General features: G+C 40.5%; 1 protein-coding gene across 3 annotated transcripts in view; it reads right to left on the bottom strand.

Annotated features, from left to right (window-relative positions):
• Positions 1 to 27,369, bottom strand: part of cacna1g (calcium voltage-gated channel subunit alpha1 G) — a 289,865-nt gene that overhangs the window by 160,879 nt on the left and 101,617 nt on the right. For all 3 annotated transcript variants that reach the window (XM_088070554.1, XM_088070553.1, XM_088070555.1), the window contains exon 4: positions 11,468 to 11,601. In XM_088070554.1, the coding sequence (XP_087926680.1) occupies positions 11,468 to 11,601 (134 nt within the window). The remainder of the gene's footprint in view (positions 1 to 11,467; positions 11,602 to 27,369) is intronic.

The following is a 27,369-nucleotide window of genomic DNA, read 5'->3' as shown; positions in this document are numbered from 1 at the left end:
CACTTCTGCTCAACCCTTTTTCATCTTTATCTTTCTTCCCTCTATCTCTGCCAGCATCCCCTCCTTCCCTGACTGATAATCTACAGCCGATCTGCTGACCCACTTGTTTGACGGAGATAATCTAGCTAATGGAGGAGAATCCAGGTGGATAAGGACGCCCAGGACAAGGAAGTACTGCAGTCGAGCCCGGATCCTTTACAGTGCAAGCTCACAGAGAGAGAGGGAGGAGAGGGACCCGCTGCTGGACTCTTGATAGAAGACAGTTTGTTTAATGGCCATCATTGCTCATGGATGCTGTATCCTTGTCTGTGTCCTCTCACTGTCTCTCTCTCTTCTGGACATCGACAACACTTTAGCACACTTGGTTCTTTATCTCTCTCTCTCTTTCTCTAACACACACACACACTTTAGGAGTGGGTTTACCGACATACAACATGTTAATTTATCAGCCTTAAAACTGATGTTACGTGTATCTTTCGCACTAAACACAGAGCGAGACTGGTTGTTTCCCCTGACTAAAGACACAAAGTAGGGGAGGTAATGTATGCTGTAATTTGTGAACTAGCCAGTATGATACAATTTGAATTTTTGATCCATTATAAGGGGCTCAACAATGGGTTTTGCTGTACTTTGATGGGTTTTTTTGGCTTTTTTTAAAAAAAGTAAATATGAGGATTGTTGAAGTACTCATGATCATAAATAATCTGTCCATCTTGGCATAAAAGATTGTCCAAAGTCAACAGTTAAAAGTTAATGTAAGGTGCTTAAGCCACAACTCCTAAATAAATTGAATGCATTGCAACATCACAGTCAGATTTAGGTAACTGTTCAGCATAATAGCAAGGGTTAACATAAGTGCTATTGTAAATGTAACGGGATGTCAAGGCAACATGACCATGTATGAAATGAAATATCATCTGGCTCTTCTGTCATTTGTCTCTCTCCCATCTTTTTTGCTTTCTTTTTTTTCGAAGAACAACCTACACCCACATGAAAATTTCTGAATTTCAAGTTCTATGTTAACTCGATGTTGTAACTTGCATGGTGCAAGCCGTCTAAGGGCTCATTAATGCTCAATATTAGATATGTATACTGACACAGATGGAGCCTCATCATTCATTCCATTCGTCTTTGTGCACGTTTTCTTAAAGCTTGTGGATACGGACAAAATGGAGCAGTGCTGGGGCAGTGTAGCCTGGTTAAAGTGACATATGACTGTAGGAGACAATGGAGATATTTAAAGTACCGTAGAAAGGAATGAATCAGTACTCAAGTGAAAAGAATTCTCTGTCCACATATTGCAATGTATTTAATGGCCTCACAGACCGCCGCTGCCTCCTTAAAATGATTAAGACCTCCTTCATTGTCACCTAATTTATTGTTGTGTGAAACTTTTGAGTCCACCCCCTAACGCCATCTTTTGGCTGTATCTATGCTATCATAAATGACGCATGGAAGTATGAGGGCAGTGACGGCTACGTTTGAAAAAGATGTATCTACTTTTCGCACATGGGAGTGTAAATGAGCCTTAACTACATTACAGTACATACACATTAAAGTGAAGGTTACAGCTTTTTGATATGGTGCTGTTTGAAATACTTTTGTATAGTCAGTGTACAACATACAGTAGCTGGAGGGCGGCACGCTCCCGGTTTGCAGAAACAGACTGCAGATCAGCTCACCAGTGGCATGATGCAGTTCACAGCTCAGTTGGCCTTCTGCGAAGGAATATGGAAGTTATGCGCTTGAAGTATCGCCTCCACTTAGACAGGTTTTGATTTTTTTTAGGCAGGCCTTTTTTAAAGTGGCTAAAATATGTTTTTATATCAACCCTTCTTCAGAGCATGGTAGTGCTCAGCTTTGGAGTGGCCCGGCTGTTTCTGCAAAACAGGAGTGTGTATTATGCACTGACTTTACAAAATTATCTCCGACAACCCCACTTCAAAATCCCAAACTATCCCTTTAAGCTATGTATGAACTAAGACATAGCTGGTGCTAACCAAGTCTCCAAAATAAATGTACATTTCTGCAAACCACAGATACATTTGTACATTTCATATACTGAATTTGTGATTTTCATACGTAGGGAATATAATGACACTTAACGTTTGCATTTTAAATTTTATGTTGTGACATTGCTGTGGTTATCATGTGTTTAGAATTAAGCACAAAAACCATACCGTCAGCGTTACGAAAACTTCCTGTTTGGCTTAGAATACCTGGTTTTGTAGCCAAAAATACGGCAAAGCGTTGCTAAAACATACCCGCTTTTGTCGCAACAAACTCAGCTCGAAATGTTGAAAAATACCCACTTACATTGTTTATATGTATATAACAGTAGTCTGCTGCTCATATAAGTGTACTATGTCATTCTGCAGAAATGTACAATGCCAACATGTTATTCAAATGACTGGGATGTTGCTGCAACAGCCTGCGGCTCTGTACTTCACTCACTGACATGCAATTGACATTGATTATCTCAAACTTGAGAAGAAAGCAACTGAGAGTACTTCCCAAAATGTTTAACAGATAAATTACTTCATAACACTGAAATATGCATGCTGCCTCTCTAACAGCATCCCACCTTCATGTTTTCCTTTTCACCTTGTCTATTTTTCTCTCTCTCTCTTTGTCTCCTTGTCTCACTTCCTTTGGACATGTCTACTACCCTCACCTTTCCTCCTCCATTCTCACACCCTTTCTTCCCTTCCGCTGTCCCCTAAACTGGGCTGGAGTCGTTCCAAAGCATCATCAATAAATCATGAAGAGAAGAGAGAAGGAGATGCTGAGGATTAGTTCCTGTGCTTCACCTCCTTTAGTGTGACTCAATCACAGGTCTGAATTCCAAGAGGATATGTTGAATATTTAAAGCCAGTTAAAGGTGCTAAGCGTGCATTTTAAACATCAATACATCATGGCAAAATTAATAGCTATACCCTCATATAATTAAATTAAATGATTGGAAACATGGTCAAGGTGAAAGGTTTCCCATACAGTCTCTGCTTTGTGTCAGGCTGTTTTAATCTTCCGCAAATTTACAGTAAGGCCGCACTCCCTATACAATTTTTGGCTGTTTTTTTACTTTATTGAAGAGGACAAGCACATTGCAGCTGATTGATTTTTGCTTCTGTCTACATCTGACATCCACAACCCTAACAAACTCTCAGACCTTCAGCTCTGCTTCACATTGAAAAAAAAAAAAGAAAACAGATCCTGTGACTAGCAATTCTACACAGGCCCCGAGGGGCAAGTGAGAAAAAAAAATCTGGTTATACATTTTCTATGTCTGATCTAAAATTGTTTTCTCTCCTGTGTTTATATAAGAACATGTTTTAAAAAGCGTTTGCCAGGATAATCTTTATATCCCTAACATTTTTCTTAAATGTGAAGCAAGTGGAAATGAAAACATAAAAAGTTTTGCTGTGAGGAAAAAAGTTTTTTTTGAGGTTCATTTCCTTTCTTTTTTCTTTTCTTTTTTTTTGTAGGGATCATTTAGGTAATTTATATATTATTTTTAACCTCTGAAATATAAAGGTTCCAGAAAAAAATGACATTTTTACAAACTGAGCTATACAGCCAAAATGAGTATTTTCATCCATGGTGTCAGTCATCAAACATCACACCCGATTATATATTGAGGGAGTCCAGTGAAGTGATCGACCCGACTGTCTTAGCGTCCCTTCCTCTCTCCGTCTGCCTTTTTCTGTCAATCCATCGCCCTTCGTCCTGTTCCCTCCTCACTCCCCCTCTTCCTCCTCCTTTCTGTCTCGCTCCGGGAGGAATCCAGCCAGAGAAAGTGTGAATTCAGATCGATGTTCTATGGATAGCATAGTCAGCCTGCAACAGTGAGTGCTGATACACTCTGCACTTTGAATCCCTCGGCTATTGACTGGGGCTCCGCTGCACCAATCAATAAATAAATACATAAATAAATGAAAACACTCTCATGACAAGTCATTCAATCTAGAGCTGAGTTTAGTTACAAAAACTCAGTTCTTTTTAATGCAAATTGACTTGTTTTGAGTGTTTTTACTAACTGGATATGAACTGATTAATCTGGCTTATTAGGGACACTTCAAATCTCTGTCTTGTTTCATTTAAAAATCTTTGTGAAAAATGTGCATTCTGTAACTTTGTAGCAGAATATTTCCTACTTTATAATTTGTGATACGATGTGTCAAGTCTTCAATCAGACAACTGTCCTCCTAGAACAATTAAAAAGTTACTTTTGGCTCTGAATGAATTCACAGATACAGAGCTGACAAAACAGATAAGAAACTAGACTACAGAGCAAACACAGAGCCAGATTCATTATGCCAACTGTTTGTTAGGCATCTGCTACAGCAAAGAATAATTCCAATTTATTAGAACTTTTGTCTCATGTTTGTAGAACTGTCCATCATTCCTATTAGTTATAACGACAATTTCAGATATTGCGATGTGGGAATACAGTGATATCAGCACAGAGCAGTTAGATAGGACCAGAAAAGAGCAGACATGCTACAAACAAGCTAAAGGTTTAGCCAGATTTGCTAAACCTTTGTATTCAGAGCTTAAAGAAAAAATGGGCAACTAAATAATTTTCTGTTGCACCAGAATTCTGCATGCACACAGCAAGGGTAGGTTAAATTAAGTAGGTTTGAAAACTTTTATTGATATCTACATCTATCTATATTCTAGTTTGGGTAATAATGTAAAATTTCTAATACTTTTTTCTAAGTGTAACTTCATCAGACCACTATTGTTACTTGTCTCATTGGACTTCTCTTGGGTGATGCCATTGTACTCCAAAATCTCACAAATTAAGTGATGTTGATGGGAGTTCGAAAACCTACACATCTGTGAAGGCATCATGAATGCTAAAAGACGCATACAGGTTTTGGAGCAACATATGCTGCCATTAAGATGACATCTTCTTTAGAGACGTCTCTGTTCATTGTTGCAAGAAAGTGCCAAGTCACATTCTTTATCAGTGTCAACAGTGTGGCTTTGTGGTAAACAAGAACAGGAGCTAAACTGGCTTGCTGCAGTCCCGACCTGTCTACAACTGAAAATTTGTGGTGCATGATTAATTGCGAAATATGACAACGGAGATTGCTGAGCAACTTAAGCCGTATATCAAGCAAGAATGGGCAAATTTTTCACTTTAAAAACTTCAACAATTAGTCTTCTCAGTTCCAAAACATGCACTGAGTGTTGTTAAAAGAAAAGATAATCTCTCTGGATAGTAAAAAAGCCCCATGTTCCAACTTTCCAACTGTGTATTTACTAAAAAGCTATGTCAGTTTGAATAATTTATATCTTATCTCTTAACTGTAATCAATTGAACATAGGTCAAAAAAGATTTGAAAACAATTCCATTTTATTTTTAGTTACAACTAAAAAATACATTTTAAACAACATTCCAACTTTCTTGGAATTGGGATTATAATATAGATCACATGCACCTCTGTGCCCAATAAAAATGTTGCTCATAAAAGATTTTGGGAGTATTAAGCTCTAGAGCCCTGTCTTAAATATCACACAAAAACAGACAGAAAACATATCTTCACATTAAAACAACACCTGTCTGGGCTCAGAAATTTGTGTACTGGAAAAACACAGAAAACTTCAAGAGGAGAGAATATGTGCTTTGTCTGTGTTCATGACTCTGAACAACTTGACAGGTAAAACAAACAACTTGGAGGTGTTAACACCAGTCATCTGAAGCCATCAGGCAGGGAATGTTTTTATTCACACTGGGCGCTGTCATCAGCTTTTTCACACCTCTCACACATGCAGCTGAAAGTGACACATGTCCATGACTGAGTTCATGACTGAGAGCAAACTCAGCATCGCAAAGTCAACTCAGAAATTAAATAGCACAGCATTGTGGCAGAATTTCCACTGATGCAATTGTAAAAATGACTTATGTGTTTTTGTGAGATTAAAATGTCATTTGTTAGGTGTGAGTTTTCATCTACCACCAGGAAGAAAAAAGGGATGAAGGAAACAATGATGTAACAATCCATCGATCTGGACTGATATTTTAATTCAATGATCAACTATGCAATTTGATCAATAAAAGTGAAAACATCCATTCATATCATCACCTTTAGGACATGCCTCTATCTTGAAACGCTGTGTTAACAGCGAACAGCGATAACGGCAAGCAGCCAAGAAAAGACAAGGAGGGTAATGTTATTTCCTAAGGAATACATTAGAAGTGTATAAATGTATTTGATTTTGGAGAAAATACTGGTCAACAGAGACCACAAATGTCCTATGTAAACACCTCAGTTAAGATAAATCATGACGTACCTGCCTGGACCTTTTGCAACAACATTAGCTGCTTTTTCAGCAATGAAATCCTTAAAAAATTTGCATACAGGCTGAAACTGGACCGTGCTATTCTGTCAGATGCAGTGACTTAAACCAAGTCAGAGGAAGTATAAATAATACATGTAATTATTAAGTTACGAGTAGATGAGTATGAGAAAACTCTAGCCACTAGGCTAATTTATGCAATGTAAAATACTTATGCTGAAAAAGGTTATCAGGTTATATAAGTGGGGAAAACATGACAAAGACAGTTGTTTCATCCTTGAACCTTAAACTAACTATCTCAAACATTTTCATTTAAATAAATGTCTGTTAAATCACTTTCTGTCCACAGATGAGATTACACTAAGTTAATTGAGCTTATGGCCCAGTGATGAAAGTATTGCATTATTTATATAATTGCATTTTTATGAACTGGATATCAGCAGCAATGTTTGTGAAAAAAAAAAGATTTATTACTGCTAAATTACTGCTAATGCAAACTGAACATTTCCTACTGCTGCAGCTTCACATTAAAGGCATTAGCTGGTAAAACATGAGTGGACTTTTATTATGAAGCAGTCATAAGAAATGCAATGTGTTTGTCAGTAAGATTAGCACTACAGCTACGAAAGCAGCCATTGTCAGTCTTTTTTTGACAGTGGATCAGTTTAAAATACTGCAGGGAGTCAAGGAACAGTCAGCAGCAGCAACTGCGCTCTGCTGTCTGCAGAATGGTGCCATGTGCAGCATAAAATCAAACCATGAGTGTTCCCAGAATAATGGAAAAATCCCCATTATTGCCTGACTTCCATATTAAAACAATTTTTTGCTGCCTCAGAAGTCTGTTTAACCGCATTTGCGGTTACCAACAGTCACTCCATGTGATGCTAAATTAACCAAGACTACAACTTTAACAGTTATTACTGAACATTGGTAAGGTGATTTTGTTGTGAATCCATGTTTTATGACTTTTGGGAGAATTCTGCCCTTACAACAGATAGCCCTAAGATCATGGTTTGGATTAAAAGTGAAAACATTTATCTCAAAAGGCTGTCTGTATGTATGTGGGGGTTTTTTTGTTGTTTTTTTATGGCTAAAAGCAGAAAAAAAGAGGTCTGGCAGCTACTTCTTCTCCAGACTGAGTTAAATGGCCCGACAACATCGCCTCATGTTGATTGCAGGCCCCTGAACTAAACTGAATTGAAATCATATCGTGGCAGAATTATCGGCAAATATCGTATAATTGTCCCAACCATCAATATAATACGTTATGATGTGAATAGAGATTTACACCCCTAGAAGGAAACTCCCATCTCCTGCTTTTTTTTCTTCATCATGTTAACACAGCACTACATCCATCCTGCACTCCCTTCAACATTCAACAGCCAAAAAAGCTCCCTGCACATCTCACACTCTCTCTCCACACTCCACCTGTTTGGTACACTCATCCCTCCATCATTCCCTCCTGACAGCGAGGTGATTAGGAGGAGAGAGCGAAGACCTGCTGAAAAAGCAGCTTAGCTGTAATTATCGTCTCGGAAAGAAACAAACAGTTCATCAGAGCCTTCCTCCACAGACTTAACAACTGTTGCCGGGATATATCAAATGCTCGACAACCAGCCGTTACCTAGGTTACCATTGTCTCCGTTTGGCTGGGGGCTTTCTGTACAGATGAGATTTTTTTTTTAATTGTTCAGAAAAGGAAACCCATAAAAAAAAACCAAAATATATATATATATATAACATATACACACACTCACACCTACACCCCATGTAAGCCAACGTATATGACAAGGATACAAACTTAATTTCTTGTGCCATGTTTTCTGTCACGCTCCACATCCTTCATGCTCTGATACACACACACACACACACACACACACACACGCACACACACACACACACTCACACACACACAGAACCTGCGCCAACATTTTTCAGAAATGATTTTTTTCACAGTTAGAGGGGAAAAAGTGACATGAAATATGTTGAGGGAGAGAGGAGAGGGTGATATGCGATAGTGCTCCCAGGCTCAATTTGACAGCAAGACATCACAGTTGCATGTTACATAGCATGTAGACTGCTGGACCGAAATATAGCCTCAACCTGCATTATGTTGGCTTTAACAGTTTCCATCAATGTGACGCTGTGAAGTCAAGCAGGGAGGTGGGATCAAAGTCTATGTGAGTGCTGTGAATAAGCAGAAATATATTTAGCAATGTCTCTGCATGTAGTTATTGTTTTAGTCTATGTATTTTTACCATTTTCTGCACCACAAAATAGGCGGTCTGTCTTCAGTTGAGAGACAGGAGTGGACGGTGTACATATGTTTTTCTGAATTCTGAAAAGTGTTCAATTATTGTCAAATTAGCAAACGAAAGCACAAATAGTCACCTAGCTCGCCACACAGCAGCACAGGTGCCATTTCCAGTAATCATCTGGCAAAGTGGAGACTGCACCGCTCCAATTTGAATCTAGCAGGCCTTTTCAGCCCAGTTAAACAACAGAGTTTGGATTCATTTGAGGAGGAGATTAAGCCGTGTGTGTTTTGATGTGAAAATGTGGTGTGTCAGACATCAAGGGTACAGTGTCATTTTGAAGTTAAGCATGAGAAAAACTTCAAAGATGAGTTCAATAACACTGAGTCTTTTAAAAGAGTAGTGGTGCTGAAAGATGCTAAGCAAACTAGCATGTTTTTTTAAAAAAAAACCAAAAAAAAACCCATAAAAATCAGGCTTCATAGGGCAGCTTGAAGATTTCAGAGAGCATTGCTAAACATGTGAAATTATTCCCAGAGAGATAATATGCAAAAGAAAAGTTTGGATTCCCACATACACGCAACATGACAGCCAGGACTGACGACTCATCTCTGTCTGCAAGAACTATTGGGAGTGCATCACTGAAATGACATAAAATGTGCAGACTGAGAAGTGCAACAGTATACGTTGTGGCTATGGGAGCCCATTCTCATTCCAAACTTGTCAAATATTGCCACCTCGTCATTGCAAGCCATTTCTCATGGCAGTATGATACGCCAGGGGACGGCAACAGTTGATTACTTATTCACCAGGGTGAACTGGGACTACCAGAGGATGGGCAGTTGGTTTGTGACTGTGTTATTAGCAGGAATGGACAAATAAGGTGCAAGGTAGATATATTTGTCATTTTTTTAACATTTGGCCCTAAATCCTACTACATACTGTATTTTTTAGTCAGAGGAGGAGCTACATAAGCTTCATCTTTAGCCAGCTTCTACCAGACCTGAGTGGTGCATAGTTAACTGGAGAGTAGCAAAATTAACCTATAGACGGACAATCAAAAATACTCCTGGGGGTTAACCAATTAATAGCCAACCACTGACATTCCTAGAATCAACATGTGACTTGGCACTGAGCAACCACTGACTAGGGTGATTAAAATAAGGCTTGAGCAATGGAGTACAGACTACAGCGTGCAGAAATGAGCTGGTATGTTATAAGCTGGTTCAATAAACTTTTGCCAGATCCTGCTGGAATTGCAAGAAATTCATCTTTCTTCTCCCAAAAAGCTTTAAGAGCAGTTAGCTGTTCTTTTGTTAGCCAAATTATACCGTCCAGTTTGTTACACACTGTCATGGCTTCAACAGAAAAAAGTTCCACATCCTCTGTAGTCCTTCTGATTTTTTTTGCCTCAACAGCGCTCCTCTTTATGGTCTTTGTCTCAAACTGATAAACTGTTGTGATTGGTCGGGCATGTCTCTGGCTGCTGGAAGCCTCTCCAAAAGCAGAGGGGGACTATACGCATCTGCCAGAGCAAATAAAAGCTCGCAGATTTTGTCTGGTTCCCAGGAAACTAGAAGTGATATTTAGACAGAATGTTGCTGACTTCAGTCAGCGTTTGAATTCATTTATGAAATATCCAAGTCAAATCGCTGCATTGAAATATTAAACAACAATAAAAAACTTTTGAAATATAATTATGCTCTTAGTCAAACTTTCAATTCTAGCCTGATATTGCAATATGAAAAACGGATGGGTTTGTCTATTTCCATTTTTTTTTCTGACATTCCGCACAGTAATATATCATCTAATGCCTCTCTCCTACGCCCATTATACCCCGCACTGCTACGATGACCCAGTTTCCCTCACCAGTACATTATGGTTTCATCTGTATGCATCAAGGCAGAATATCTCAGTTCATCATATTTACAGGTGTGTTACTGGATACAAGGAGGTGAAATGTCTCTCATTTCTGTGCTGAAGCACACGCAAAGGGAAGGAAACTCACCCTGTTCCCACTGATGGACAACAGAAGCCGTGGCAGAAGGATGGCATTAAAAACCAGCAGGGGATGTAGTGTGATGAAAATGTCAGACCAAAACCAGCAGGCTATGTTTTGTAACATGTTTAATCAAATTACAGTGTGTGTGCATTGCTGCGTGTGTCACTGTGTGAGTGTCTGTGCCCACTGCGCTCGTACACCGCATGCATAGAATGCCTGTTAATATGCATCTGTAGGCGTGTGTGTCTGTGTGTGTGCATGCGTGTTTGTAACTATATTGTGTGCCTGGATCTGTGCATGCAGCGTTCATGTCTTCGTGCGAAATTGAAAAAGCACAAAACTTTTCAATCAGCTCCAATCGCTTCAATCTGCGAGTGAAGTTATGACAAGTAAACAACTTGAACATGTTCATCAAAAGAAACTAATTTTGCATTCACACCCTCACTCTGTGAATCTGATCTCACTCTTCAGCTGTTTGACAGATTCTGAGCACTTAAGAATTTTAAGAGGGTACTTGCTACCAATTTCTCTTGAAAAGGCTTTTACAGGACATTCAGGGTAAATTCATTTAATGGCAAACCCAGTGGAGCGTGCAGAAAGGAGGCCTGATGTTACTTAGAGGACTGGTTCTAACAGGTTTATGCTTTAAATCCAATGTTGTTTGATCTGCTCAGGGGGGCATCAGGCAAAGAAAACCCTGCAGCTTTCTGAAATCTGGTGACACAATTACATTTACAAGCTCAAAACAACTATCTCGATTCTGTCCTCCACTTGCACATTGATTACTACTCAAATTTGTTGCATGTGTTTTTGTGTACAGCTTCTTGTGCAAGCCGTCGGTGTTTACGCACAGTTATGCACGGCCACCTGTGTGTCTGTGTGCACGTGTATCTGCGCAACTCACCCAGCCACGACTATGAAGAAGTCCAAGCGGTTCCACGTGTCTCCGAGGTAACACTTCTTGCCGAAAATCCCTAGAGCCACCATCTTGATCACCATCTCGATGGCAAAGAACGCAAAGATGAAGTCATCAAAGTCCTGCAGGGAGAGACAGAGACGGAAAAGACAAGTTAGCATTATTATGGAAAGTAAACAACATAATAGTGCCACAGGTGTGGCTCAGGAGGTAGAACGGGTCATCCATTTATTGGAGGATTAGCTTTTGTATCTTTGGGCCAGATACTAAACCCCAAATTGCTCCCAATGACTGTTCCATCAATGTGTGGGTGTGTGTGAATGAGTGACAGGTGGCACCTTGTATGGTACCATCAGTCACGTGTGTGTGAATGGGTGAATGTGTCATGTAGTGTGAAAAGTGCTTTGAGTGATTGGAAGACTAGAGAGGCGTTATACAAGTGCAGGTCCTTTTACCATTTACCAAAGGTGAGGTTTGGACGCAAAAACATTTTGATATTATTAGAAAAGGTCATGTTTTGACTTAAAATATCCAGTTTGGTAGCAAAATCCTGGCTGGAAATGCAGGCATTTTTTTTGAAAAGATAACGCCATTTCATGGCACTATTTCTGCAAGAAATGCAGCAATGTCATTGTAAAAATAACCGCTTTACTCTGCCCTACCCTGCCTGGAAACAGAATTATGTCTATGTAAAAAAAAAAAGCTTTTTGTGGCACTATTCAGGCTAAAAACGCAGCAATGTCTCTTTAAAAAAGAACAACCATCTTCTGTGGCACTATCACAGCTTGAAATGCAGCAGTTTCTTTATAAAAAACAACCATTTTTCATGGCATTATCATCACCCCGACTCATCACATATTGCAGCTCTGTCAGTGGAATTACACATCGACATCGAGTAAGGTATCCTTCTATCTCACGCTCCAGGATGCCACTACCATGGGATGGCGTAGCACGAAGGTTAAGATTAGGCAATAAAGTCACAGATGGTTAGGTTTAGGCAGAGGAGGTCCATGGTAAGGTGTAGAAAAAACATCACATTCAGACAGGGAGCAAACACCAGAATCCTGCATTAGATGATGGGTTTGTTGGACCCATGCACTTCCCTTCCCCCCCAGCCGATAAGCACCCTTGCACTCTTTATATTACGTCATTATCGGCAGTGTTACAACCTGATGCGTTTCATGCACACATGACAGCTTCAATGTGCATGCAAAAGGTGCCTTTTGGTGTCACACCAAAAGCACTCACAAAGTGGCCTATTTGATGGGTTTGGAATGAGACCAGGCTTGAACAACAGCAATGTCTTTCTAAAAAAACTATCTATGTGGCACTATCCCTTGTGGAATGACTGGCACAGGTCACTAAGACACAACCAGTTCAGCTGTTTTTGGGTCTCACACAGTGGTCTGCAGCTTGGTAAGAATAGCCAACTTCTTGGTGGCAGAGAGGAAAAGTGTGCATGGTTGTACAAGATGGTGTGCCGGTGCATTTGGTCGATGTGTGAGATATTCTATTGGATAAGTAAAAACTGTGACCTGCTGTTGGCACAAGAACAAAAGTCAGGTGATCACCAAAGTCAGATGGCTTTATCCTCTGGGGACCATGACTGTCTCTACAAAATTTACTGGTAATCCATCAAATAGTTTTGGAGATATTCTAGTCCAAACCAACATGGTGGCCTGACCAACCATTCAACAGACCTTTCTCTCTAACATTTTTTATGCCTGTTTAAAAATAGCCCACTGAGAACCTTTGACAGTAATGCCATACTTTATTAATTCCTGCAGAGGAATCCTCTTTTCTCTTTGCCCTGCTGTCAGGAGGGCAGGCTCCCTGTGGAAGGCGGAAGAGAATAAAGATAACAGCCTCCTTGCAGCAAAGGATTTAGTATGTTGCTCAAGGACACTTCAACAAGCAACATGCTTACATTAACATGGGTCCTCTGGCCAAAGGATGGTTTTACACACCAGGAGGCCAACTTACTGCTTTAGCAGGGACTCAAGTGGCAAGTTGTGTCCGATTCAGAGTATATAATGTAATAACCTGGAACATGCCGCTCATTGCACTAATCAGTATTTCTGCCCTCATTACTGTCTGTCTGGCTGTCTGGCTGAGCTCTCCCAATCATTATCAGATTGGACTGAAGACGAAAACAAGAATGAGGACGGAAGTTGGAAAAGAACTAAAAGGAAGATAACCTTAATTCTTGAAATGTTAAAATCAATAAATACATTTCAAAAAGGGATAAGAGAGGGAAATGGTGACTAGGAGCTAAAAGAATGCAAGTCAAAAAGTGGAAAAAAAAAATCTGGAAGGAGATCAAGGCACAGGACACCCACTGATAGATGAGTCATCCAAACATGAACAGAGAAATGTATAAAAATATCAAATCCTGTTAGCTTAGGCACAAGCTAGCCTCTTATTGTAAATAAAATATAGAGCTTCACATGGGAATGTACTGGTATATGTGTGTGCGATGCAAAGTTCCTATCTGTCTTTGGAGAGCATTCATGTTGTGCGTCTGGAAATCCCAACATATTTCACACAACATATGGGTCTGCACTGATACTTCCAGGGCATACAAGCTATCAGACAATAGGTTTCTTCAGCAAATAGAAGCCCCAGGTTCCTCCCAAATGTTGACCGCACATCACGACAGATGTTTTACACATCACCCATTTACTCCAAAGAGGCAGAAGAGCCATCGAGCAGGTTGTTCAGTGATGCAGAATCCCCCAAAAGAAAAGATAGAGGGAAACAAAGCATTGTGTTCAGTGTTTGATCTAAATTGAATCTGAACTGTCTCACTGCTGGAACCAACTTGTCTTTGCCATGGTACAAGTGATACGCCAGTGACAGGTATTGTGTTGACGTGCTATCAGGTGGTGATCAATGCCTGTTGATTGATCATCACCTGATATTGTCTTCGAATTTGCCCAGAGCACTGCAGCCTAACTCCACTGTTGACCTTCACAGTGTGTGACAGACATGCACTACCTCTACGTCAAAGGGGCTGTATACACGGGGAGTTCCTGCTATTTGTGCCGGTGCCTGACCACCAAGAATAGCCCATTTCCCCCTGGACAAAACACACAAACACACTGCCATCTCACTTTTGTATTTCATGGCAAAGGTTACAATCAGCATTTACTCCCTGGACAAATGATTCTGCAATCGTGAGTAATTATCAGCTCCACCTCTGACTGGCTATGATCAGAAGTGATGGAAAGACAACAGTTGGGTGGATGCCCTGATTTTAGCAAAAGGCCTTTGACAGAGCAATGCGATGACTGACCACCACAAAATATCATCTGTCTCCATCCAAGCAGAACTCAGACATAGCTCAAAAGTAGTCAAGACTGAGTTTGAAAGAGACTGAAAAAGCAACAGATACAACAAAAGAAGTAACCACCATTAACGTTTTCAATGGACTCCATGCTGCTTTTTCTGTTTACTAATCTGTTTTCAGGCACGTCTGTGATGTTGAGCATGACACACCAGTTAAAAAAATGGGGGAAAAAAACACATAAAGGCACACGCACATGCTCTAGAGCTGTGTGCATGGCTCTGGTCAAATGGCATTGGGAAAGCAGTTTATTACTTATTATTAACGATTTTTTTTTTTACTAAACATGTGGTAATTTTGGTTTTAAAAGGGTGAGGGATTCCCTCACCGTCTGCTCACAAAGATATGGATCGAGAAACATAAACTTCAGCACTGCTTAGTTCAACCATTTGATGTCCATTTCTTGGCCTTTTTCACTATGCAGGAAGGAGTATGGGGCCCACTTCCTGTTCACAAACTCTATGACAAAACTAGGGGTTGAAATTAGTTTCTGAACACATTTTAGGCAAGAAATGGGTAGTGCAGTAACATAATCTTGATTTATATGCGATCAGCACTGCGCAGTTTTACTGTTTAATCGGATTTCATTCCAATTTGAGAGAAAAGGAGAGAGAGAGGGTTGGGTCTCTTGATCAGTTCTATACTCTTTGTGTGCATGATGGTAGTTGGTGGACAATACATGAATGCATAAGGACATCCTGTAGGTTGAGCAACAGCCCCAGGAGCCAGCAAAATTAGCATGAAATTTACGTCACTTGGTGGTGTTTGCCTGAGGGATATCTCGGCACTGGTTACATGGAGGGACGTTTATCACAGTTCATCTACACATGCTACCACATTGCTTTGATACAAAGCTGGTTGAAAATCGGCAAGGTATCCCTTTAACCCTGCAACTAAAGAGTGTTGTACTGAAGTCTGGAGAGACATATTTCAGGTAAAGAAGCAGAGTAAAAAAAACTTCAGTCAGGTATAACCTTTCCCTTCAAATCCAAATTTGGGTGACTCCAGGTGGATTCAGCCTTGCCAAGCCTTTTACAAGCTAGATGTCCAAATTTTGTAGTCACTGTTAGATTGCCAGGTAACCAGCGGAGACTCCAGGAAGAAAATGCGACTCGTCCAGCAAGGTACAGCTCCTAACTCCCCACATAGAGCTCACTGTTTACACCTGTTCCCAGTCTCTATGCTAAGCTCAGCTAATCGCCTCTTGAATCTGATTCAAAATTTAACATGAGAGCGGTAACCAATCCTGTCATGTAACTCTAAGCAAATAATTACATTTCTTAAAATTTCAAATTCTTATTGTAACATTATTTTTTGCTACATAATGTTAGAATGGAAACAGGCATCTTTTTTTATTTAAGTCATCATTTTAAAGTAAATGTTGATATAACAGCTATAATATGACACCATTGGCACTGTGATTTATTCCCAATAAGTCTTGCTTTCACTGTTGCACAGGGTACAATCTCCTAGGAAACAAAGGCTCAATTAATGGCACATAGGAAGTGTGTCAACCCTCGCACAACCAAAACAGGAAGGGGATAGCGCTTGTGTTTTCTCCTATCCTTACCAAAAAGTGTAACAGTTCTTCGCATGTATTATCCAAGGGGTTTCCCACACATTTTTACAGTCGCAATTAACACACCTGCACACAAAACATATTTTCTGGTTTTGGAGTTGGACCGTTCTTTAGGAGCCCTATCAGAATATATATATATACCATTCAGTATTTTTTCGCACCACAGTGTCTGAGCACAGAGTGTACTCACGGTAGAGACGGAGCAGCAGAACGTCAGGTACATTGAAAGGAAGCTGAAATGGCGGACGGCAGAACAACAGCCGTAAATGTCTAAACTGCAGTAGCTGCTCGGCTCTGAGGAAAATGGAAACTGATCCAGTTCCCTTTGCAACAGCAATGCCAACAATACTACCACTTGAAAGTTGTCTGTTTCCACTTTAAATCCTATCTAGATTATTTGGTGCAGGTTTCTCAAGTTTTTTTTCTCCATGAAATAGATACATTTGCACATGAATTACAGTAAAAAGTATGCGTGAATGGTTTCTGTCTGCCTTTTTCAAGATCTAGGACCAACAGGGAGGCCCCCTGCTCATGCTAGTCATCAGCTCCTCAAAAGACGCTTTTTACATTGGACCTGTCATGAAAACCAATAACAAGGTCACATCAACAGTCTGTTGGAAAAAATAACAAGACAGTCTGACTAGTGACGGGTGTTACGACCCAAAATGCACGGCTTACTGCAAGAGGTCTGCTGTTGGGTGAAACGGAGAAGAGCAAAAAGAGTTTACCACCATGCTGAGCATAAAATGACTGCATTGTTTTCCCCTCTAATACTCCATCCTTCTATCTCTGTTCTCTTTTGTGTAATGACGGAACCATTCCTCTTGTCTCTGCTGGGGAGTAATTACTCATCTATTTTGCATTAGCTAAAGCCTGCATGCCTGCAGAACTCACAATATAAGAATCCCCTCTAAGACTCAGGGTGATGGGTACAATATCTACTGTTTTTCACACACTTCAGATGTGCATCTGCACACTGATTACACAACTCATTTATTAGCACATAGAGTACATGCAAACTGTATCACATACAACATGAGATCAAGCCTTTAGGGACTCTTGATAAATTGATGATGTCAATACGGTTCTCAACATGTAAACACACTCTACACACAGCTGGGATTCAAATTCATCGAAATCAACAAACATGTCAGCCAGAGGCGTTCCTACAGAAGCACACTGGTGCAGCAGCTCATCGTAATACAGCCTCTGCATTCAGGAAATTGATTCCCCGAAACTTGTATCATACATCAGTGGAGCGTGAAACATGTTGCGTGATCCTAATGAACATGGACTGTATTTGATATCCAAACACACAGGAAACGCTCTGTAGATCCAAAGATCTCCAGGGTTTTCTGACATTGATGATGCCAAACAGAGTGTTTACCAGAATGGAAATGTGTGTGTGTGTGTGTGTGTGTGTGTGTGTGTGTGTGTGTGTGTGTGTGTGTGTGTGTGTGTGTGTGTGTGTGTGTGTGTTTTGCTTGTCACCATGGTTCACTGGCTGTACGTCCATGTGGAGACCAGAGAAGCCTCACACACATGCATACGCCTGCCTCAGAGGGAATAGACACAAGTGACCTGTGCTGAACGGCTCACTGCTCTCGCACTTCCTAATTTCTCCCCTCCACTGCGTTCTCTCCCTGTGAGGAGATTTACAGAGCAACAGAGCATTTGAACTCCTTTGGATATTTTCTGCAATTTTTAGAATATCCCCAAATAATAATGAGACTTTCGCATTATGTGAAAACAAAACTAAAAAGTTAATTATAATATCATCCAGTCTAATCCCAGTTCAGACAAGCCTTACGAAATTGGCTTTCATTCTGCGTGACAGTCACACAAGTGTGAAATAGGCCAACAAATGACGGCAAAGAACTTGTGGTGAGTCAGTCCAATCTAAAACTCTTTGAAATAGAGGGGGAAGAAAATGCAAAGATATTGTTGAAGCAAAATTAAGCGGGTAATCAGATCATATAAGGGGCGGTTATGCAATTTTCTTTGGTAAACTGAAACCCTTTTATGGGTATATCATAGCTCAGAAACTGTTCAAAAGGAGCCAGCTGTTCATTCAGGTTTTGCATGTGTTGCTATTGCTTATTGTGCTCATTGCTGCCGTGTTTTTTTGCACTGCATCTCTCCAAAATCATTTGTCAATGAAACAGTGTTGGCAGTACTGTAAAGCCTTTGTCTTTTGATTTTGTGTAGGTGTTAGATAGCAACTGCTCATCCTTCTATATTTATTCCAAACAAACCACTGTTGCTGCTGCCAGAAAAGGAAAAGCCTTCACTTCCTGTGCACCAGACGATCCCTGTAAAGACTTACCAGACGCTGACTGTTTATAACAGCAATTCTGAAAGCCTCAGATCATAAACTGTGGGTACACGACTAATCACTATAAAGTAATTTTTAAGTAGAAAGTCATGACAGTATGACAGTTATCCAGCATAAACAATACCAGGACCCTGGAACTGAAGCAGATAAATGGAATTCAGATATCGTTAACGGTATTATTTACACCTGTGCTCTTTCTACTGTGACTTGTTAAATGTCTTTCCTGGAAAAAGGTCCTTAGGCTTATACATATAACAAAGGTTTCATCATTAACACTGATAGCATTTACTTTTTCATTGCATAAAAGCTGACTACATTTTAAAGCCAATAAAACTGCATTAATTTAATTTTTAATCTTAATAAACATTTTCATGTATCATCACTTTCTATATTTACTGTGAGCTGCTACTAACCATTCCCTCAAAGTTAAGCTCCAACTTAAGCTTCATAATGAGAATACAGTATATATATCAGTTTGTTAAATGTATTAAATATGAAGAAACACCTTAAACACTGGGTAGAAAACGTAACAATGTTGTACAAGCCCACATGTGTTTGAAGGCAGCATGTGTCCACAATCACTCCCTATGTGCTGGTGCATTATTTCACCATTCTGAGTGTCCTAATTGTTCTTACCCCCAGAACAACACATTCTCATCTCAAGTCATCACATCGTGCTGCTTTGCAGGCGACTTCCACGTCTACATGTGACGCTTTAGGTATCCTTCATCTCTGCTCTTTACATTCCAGGATATAAGGATGAAAGGAGGCACGTGGTAAGGTGTAGAAAAACACATCACATTCAGACAGGAAGCAAACACTAGACTCCAGCATGAAAGTCCAACGTTTGTTTGACCCATCCACTGCCCCACCCACTCACCCTTTTGGCACCCTCGCGCTCCTTATGTGAAGTCGTTACCGGCAGTGTTTCAACCTGACACAGACCAGCTGCGTTCTCAAGTAACGCCATCCTGCTGCATTTCATGCAGGCACAACAGGTGCCATTCTACTATCTGACAACGGACAATAACATTGTGACCGCCTCTGTCCAGCCATGTTCTCACCTGACGCCGTCCAGCAGCATTTCATTTGGCATCGTAAACTGATGCCAAAAGTCCTGTCAAGGCATTGCTATTTTACGGGTTCAGAATGAGAACAGGCTGCCCAGAAAGTATGACAGCAAAGCAAAAAAAAATAAACAGTCTATTGCATGTATACTGATTTTTAATATAAATCCTTTAATGCAAAGCTTTGCCCTTGATGTCAAAATGATTAATGGGACTGCCTAAAATGGTAGTAAGCCATAAACCCAATCCAGCCCAAGTAACCCACAGGTGATATCATAAGCTATACAGTCGATGAATATGACAACAGCCTGCCACTGGCCAGCACCAGAGGCTCATCACTTTTTCATGTTAGATATAGCACATCTGTAATTTTGTTTTTTTTTTCCATGCAAGTTTACTTTTGTGCCAATTAAGAAAAAAAAGTAGTGGGATACATACTAATATCGTTAGTCCTATGCCACCGACATCCATCTCTCTCATCTTTATCTTCCTCTTACCCCCCCTCACACTCTCTCTCTCTCTCCCCCGTGGTTATCACTGCCCTGCCACTGTGATCACTCCCGCAGTATCTCACTCTGTGCACAGCTGTGGTGTGAGTGTGTGTGTGTCTGTGTGAATAATGGTACATTTGCATGTGCGCATGTGTATACAGTATGCCATTTTCCATGTGCTTGTTTATAATAACTTTGACTGTATTTGTGCGTGTGTGTCTGTGTGTAAAACACAATTAAAGCATTCAGACACCTTCTTTCTCTGTCTCCTTCCATGTGTATCCAGGCTTGCGTGAACCTCAGCCTAAACAGTGACACCACACACCATCTTAACAGCCCCCTGTGTGTGTGTGTTTGTGTGTGTGTGTGTGTGTGTGTGTGTGTGTGTGTGTGAATGCCATTGCAACTTCTCACATTGCCTGAGAACAAGTGTAAACACACATGTCCACCAGGCTCATGCAGACATCAGCAAGCACAGCGAGCTTTATTGCGTGTTATCAATGCGCCAAGCAAGTGCCAACATTACACGCCCTCTCATCACCTCCTGAACGGAGCCTTTATGTTCTAAGTGCTCTTAATCACTAATGCGAAGTGCACTTAAAACACTCCCTAATGACTTGATGCCGCTCACTCCAAATCCTCAAGTGTCAAAGCAGCTATTAGATACAGTATGGTGCCCGAGTGTGAAGTGCTGCAGCCCTCCATGAACAATCGAGATCTGCAGGGAAGCGTTCCTGCGCACAATTCCAATATCGCCATGTGTTTCTGCACATGAGCACAGGCTGCTGTGGTGGTTAAATAATCAACCAGTCGATGCGGGGGGGGGATTTATTGGCAGGAGGTCTATCTTTCAAGAAGGATTAAGTCTACAGCAAGTATCCACCCAGAGAAAGCGCCCCTCAGTAAAACCCTTGTGTCTGTGCTGCTTCTGACCACGGCCTCCAATCCCCATAAATAGTGTGTAAACAGGAATCATTTTCCAGATCAATAAAATACAAAAGATTTCAGAAGGGAAGTCCTTGTTCGTCTCAGATCTGTTTAAGAGCTGGAACAATTACTCAATTAAATGATTAGTCGATCAACAGGGAAATACCTGCTACTATTTCAATAATAGACTAAATAGACTAACTAGACTTTACCCAGAAAAAATATGCAACATTTCAGCTCCTGATTTTCCAAAAATTTGCTTTTTTTCTTTGTCTTATCCTGGCAAACTCAACAAAATTTTTAATTTTTTTTCATTTAGAAAATTATTGTCAATTACAACACTTTTTTAAAATTGTTTTACTGATGATGAACAAAAAAATTATTTACAAAGTAATTTCAAAAAAATGCTACCACACTATGCAGTCCACTGAATATGCATTTTTATTTGATCCATTAAAAAGGGGGTGTAAAGTCATGATTGACAACTGCCATTGTCTTGTAATCGAGTCAGACAGGTACGCGGGCTGGATACTGTACAGACTGGCTCCAAATGACATCTTGATCGCAAGATGGCAGCGGCCATATCAGGGATATTTAGGCTTCTTTTGAGTACATTGGGAGGAACTGGAGACATGTCATCCATCCTGGAATACAGTCTAGGGTTTTCAAGAGGAACAAAAACAGTTGAACAGATGGCTTTACTGGTTGGTTTATAAATCAGCAACTCAGCCATTCATGAGAAAAAAATGAAGTTGGTAAGTTGTGAAAATTCTTTTGGCTGATGTCTTTTATTTCTATTTGCTAATAATGCTGCTAGAGATGATGGTAAAATGATAAATAAGCTATGAATAAATGGATGTTGGGCCAAATTCTCTGCAGCCCTCTCCCAGAGGGTAGATGGCCGATGGTAAACAAGATCTCTCAGAACATAACTAATGAAGCCTGAATCCAGAGAGAATCTCTCTCCTCCGTGACTGCTGTGTCCGTCCCCGCACTTAACTAAAGGGCATCTTAACAGATAGAAAGTTTTATATATGAATGTGTAAAGTCTTTTTGGCCAAAACAGGTGCCATCAATTCTGTGAAAACATTTCCCTGGCTGCAACGTCTCTGGAAAAGAAATCTCAGCCACTATGTATGCTAATTCTGCCTGTCACAAGTCTGAATGCCATTATCGCAGGGGTCAGATGCTTTCAAAACACACACAGGTGCACTGTGCAGGAAGGCAGACAGCCATACATGCCAACGGAGGCGGCGTATGCCTCATGTGGTGAGGACAATGGGGCGGGTTTACTGTAATCTGCCATTTAGTTGAGATTCACACCTCACAGGTGGATGGAGATAATATTGTGACCGAGACTTTTCAGCTCAATCACAGCCATTCAGAGCTGTCAGGTTGAACGCATGCAGACACAGGATCTGAAGGTTCTTTATCCTACGAGCGCATTCCAGGCTGACGGGAGGTTGAACCAGTGTGTGTGTGTGTGTGTGTGTGTGTGTGTGTGTGTGTGTGTGTGTGTGTGTGTGTGTGTGTGTGTGTGTGTTTTCCAATCAGGCCTGAAAGCTCCTAAAGTAGTTCCACGTAGCAACTCCGACTCTACACAAATGTCAGAAGCTCCTTCTCAGCAAGGAATTTAAATCCATTTTTTCTTCCTGCCAGCTCCTCTCCCTCCTTCCTCCTCTCTTTCCTCCTCTGTGAATCTTCATGTAACCCAGCGTTCCCTTTTGTATCGGCAATGACTTAATTCGCTTTCCACAGACATCGTTTTGTACTGTTGCTGCGGGGGGACGGTGGAAGGTTAAGTGCGCGCTGTAGCATTCAGAGCACAATGTATCCCATTGAAATCTCTCCTTCAGGAAAAAAAAGAAACAACCTTTAACATTAGAGCTGCTACATTATAGCCGCAGTTTGACATTTCTTTGAAACTACTCCATCGTCTAAATCATCACTTATCTCTTAGTTTTGCACTCTTGTATGGTGTGCTCTCTGATCTTCTTCTCTCTACCTCATCTGCAGTCTGTCCAGGTTTGTGTATCAACCAGGATAAAGTGTTAAAAGGGAGATAAGTGGTGTTATATTTTCTACTTGCTGCTTGGTGTTAGACATATACATTAAGGTGTTACTGGAGCCTGAGGGATACAGTTTAGCAGATCACTGATATTCTCATATCTGTATTTATGTTGGCTGATAACAATAAACTGCAGCATAGAAATGCAAAAGATGTGGAATACAGACATAGTTTGGCCATTATATAGCTGTAATCTAACAGAGTTTTTACAGTTTAACTTAGCATGGGCATGAATGTCTGAGCTGATGGCAACTGGTTGGCAATCTACAGTATTTAATGACTGTCAAGACAACACACTAAAAATCATAAATGTTGTGGCTGCTGGTTAAGCAAGAAAAAAGGTTGGGAGACAGTGTTACTTTTTTTCTTGTATGTGTCTGATCAGAGCTGATCAGATCAATGGATGAGAAGAGCCAAGGAACCAATACACTGCATGGAGTTATATAATTAAACAATTCACCCATTTCAAACGGTAAAAACATGTATATGTCGCAGAGGCAGAAGAAGAAAAAGAGGAAGAAGAATAACCATAACACCCACATTTCTGTATTAATACTGTCAGCTCCATAAGCACCATTGCTGTTATAAGCACTGCTATGCACCTCTATGTTTGCTTGTGTCTCCACAGTGTGAGCCGTGTGCTTATATCTCAGGTTTCACAATGATTATTATTATTCATAATCCTGAATAATAATTCATGATTCAGATCTGCTTCACAATGTAACAGTCTCTTTCTTGGCTCATGGTGCAGCCTTAGACCAAGTTTCGTGAAATTCAGACCTGTAGTTTTTCTGTTATTCTGCTAGCAAGCAAAGAAAGAAACAAATTCACAAATAACACCGAAACACAACTTCAGTGGCGGTGGTAGTAACAACCAAATCATTGATTACTTTTGAGATCATCTGTCCATGCTGTAATGAAGCTCAAAACAGGTGAATTTAAAGCGACTTTTGAGTGTCATTAAAACAAATTGTAAATAATGCCTCGGGGTAACCTTTCAACAGTGCTGACACATAAAGCGTGGCTCATCTTTCTCTACCCTGCAGCTACACAGTGGCCTGTGACCATTACAGCAGCCATTAGCTGTGTCAGGAGATGAGAGCTCATTTGGCCTGCATCAGAGGGGAGAGTTATGGAGGGGCCTGACTGATCCTCCACCCTCCCTTATTAGCCCTGATGTTAGCATGGCTATGTTAAGCACAGGCCTGATGTGAGAGCTCAGGCATGAAGGGTGACAAAAGAAAATGATTTTGGGGGATTTAGGCTGATATAAGAAAGAGAAGAGACTCATTTTGATGCTCAGTGATAACTTTATCAAATACTTGTCTTTGTTGGTTGGTTTAGGTTTTTACTATTTTCCAACTTTCTTCTTTCTGACTGGTTTTGAGAGAATGGCTTGATAGAGCCCTGTTATAGTAACCAGAGTTCAAGCCCCTACCTTTAAATTTCACATCAATGGAATGTGTTTGCATGCGTATCATGTCAAGACTTTTAAAACAAAGTCTCTATATCCTAAACTCAAGAGGGAGTCAGCCATGATAAATTATCTGTGTAATTCTTGTACTATTTATTTATTTAGTTATTCATGCCATTTACAGGTGTCATACTGAAGCAAAATCCATCTAGAGCTTTAACCCCATTGGCTTCATGTCCACATTTATCATTCAAAACTAATTTTGACAATGTAAGCATCATGCAAAATCCTGCTAGCTCTAGCAGAGATAACATAAACAGAATGCAGGTACCAAAAGAGGAGGAAAGAGTGATGTTACTCTGGACAGATGAGCAGCAGCAAGTTGACTCTATTAGACAACAGGGGCAAGAAGATGAGGCCGCTGCTGAGGACGCCAGACATGACAACCTCCAAGCAGGAGATACTGCCACTGCTGTGTCTTTAACTACAGGTTTATGTTGCAAGCACACAATATGTTTGTGTGTCGTGTTAAATCCCACTTTACTGCTAAGCGTAACGAGGGTTCATTTTAAACAGTGAGTCAAATATATGTCTACATATGCACCTTTTAACTACCTACTAAAAGAAGAAAAAACACACTAAAGGCAATAAAACACCAAGTTGACATCCTAGAACTAGCGGCGATAAAAGCCCCCTGCTGTCTCACGTCACCATGTCTCAGCCAAAAAGTTGCAGAGGAACACACCAAAACAATAAGCACGTTTGATCTGCACCTGCCTAAAAGGAGATAGCCCTCCATACCAGCAGACAGCAGCAGTCAGTAATAGTCATTCAGAACTGGAAACCCGACAGCCCTATCTGAGCCAGCTAATACTAGTTAGCCAATTAGCACCTTAACAATAAATACTGAAAAGAACAAAGCAAATTTTACTGTGCGCCAGTGAACAATGACAAAAACGATCAGGAAACATTTCTGTTAAGAGCTCAAAAGATAAACAATCTTACCTCATGTAAAAAGTTTGCTTTCAACTCACTCTCTTCTAACTTTAGCTTTTTGTTTACGAGCTATGGGCTCCATAGCCGCCGCTGCCGATTCAACACGCTGAATTGGCCAAAATAAGCCGGCCAGAGTTGACAAGGGCCGACCGTTGGCTTGGCGTGTAACAGCCTTAAATGAAACATTTGCACCTTTTTCTTCCCTTTAGAACTATAATATGCTATCAAAATCTATTTGAAATTAATGCACTGAGCTTAATATTTTACTTGCGGAGGTTGTAACATCAAATTAAGCTGAGAAGTAAAAAAGGACTGAGGCAACAGCATGTCAAGGGTGTGAGAGAAAGAAAGAGATGTGAGAGGATGTAAAGAGAGAGAAAACCGGAGAGCCAGTATGTTCCAGACAGTGTGAGACGGATCAAAGACAAACAAGAGCACGGGAGTGAGTCGTTTATCCGCTTTTACGATCTCTTAACATATCGGTGCGGAGAGTGATGGCGAGATTGAAATGGAGGAAGCGGGGAATTCATGGGAATGCGTTTAACCTCTAGGCTGTGCATTCATCTGCGCTCCGGAGAGGAGACCCACTGAATTAAATCACATCTCATATCCTTGAGCAGAGCGATGGAAGGAGTCGACGGGCTCGGGCTGCCCGGCAACAGCAAACTCTCCTCTCCAAACTGACCTGTTCTCAAAACGCAGCTTTCCTTTGCCTGTTACTCCTCCTAAATCTTCTCCTCTCCTTTCTTTTCCTTGACTTTTCTCTCAAAAGTAACGGTCAATTGCATAACAGAAAGTTAAGCGTATGCATCCCTTTTTTTTGGAGAAACCCAAAGTATGATTACTTCCTTAAAAAAAAGCATCAGATCAGTACATGTCCACCCAGTAAATTGACTTTCACATCAGAAAGGATGTACTTGGACTATGGCTATTTTTTTTTTTTTTTTAAATGACAGATATCTCATTTTGGAATGAGACTGCTCTATTTCACTGAGTCAGTGGACGAGAAAATAAGAGGACTTTGTTCTGATTCAATCTATTTGGAACCACTTTGCAAGCACATTATCCCTTCACTGCAGAAGATGTACGGTGCCAGATAACACAGATCTATTCTGCTGCACCTCAGTCCGCTTCATTCCCTTAGCCGACGCAGTGGAAATATGGCTTTTCTATCCTCCGTGTTTTACAAAGACAACAATGCAGCCTCCATTAGTGTTTGTTAGGTTAAAGGAGGTCCATAAATTAATGGAAACGCCTCCACACGATGTTGTTGTTTATTTGCCACCAGAGATAATGCAAATCGAAGGAGCTGCAAAGGCCAGATATGATGGAAAATTGTTTTAGTAGCTCTCTCTCTATGGGACTCTATCAAAGGCATTGGTTTAGAAAATTGTACCTCTCAGGGTTCCTGCGCTCCGTCATCTGTTTTCACGTGTTTGAATAACCTTTCATTTAAACTGTGCTGGTTTTGCCTTTCTGTATTGTCTCAGTCATTTTTCTGAATGTCTTGTCTGTATACTCATGTCAGATTTACTGTATGAGTGTGACTGTTGTTTTTAATAATTTGTGTTCTGTTTTCTTCATGCTAATCCTACCAGAAAGCTTTCCAGTGAGTTGTACTTGTCTTACTGAATAAAGGTGATGAAGATAAACGAATGCTGATGATA

This window comes from Plectropomus leopardus, chromosome 19, assembly GCF_026936395.1.
Source record: "Plectropomus leopardus strain MGB_pleo_1.0 chromosome 19, ASM2693639v1, whole genome shotgun sequence".
NCBI classification, from domain to species: domain Eukaryota; kingdom Metazoa; phylum Chordata; class Actinopteri; order Perciformes; family Serranidae; genus Plectropomus; species Plectropomus leopardus.
The sequence above is the reverse complement of the archived record's forward strand: the minus strand, read 5'-3'. Positions and strand labels throughout refer to the sequence as shown.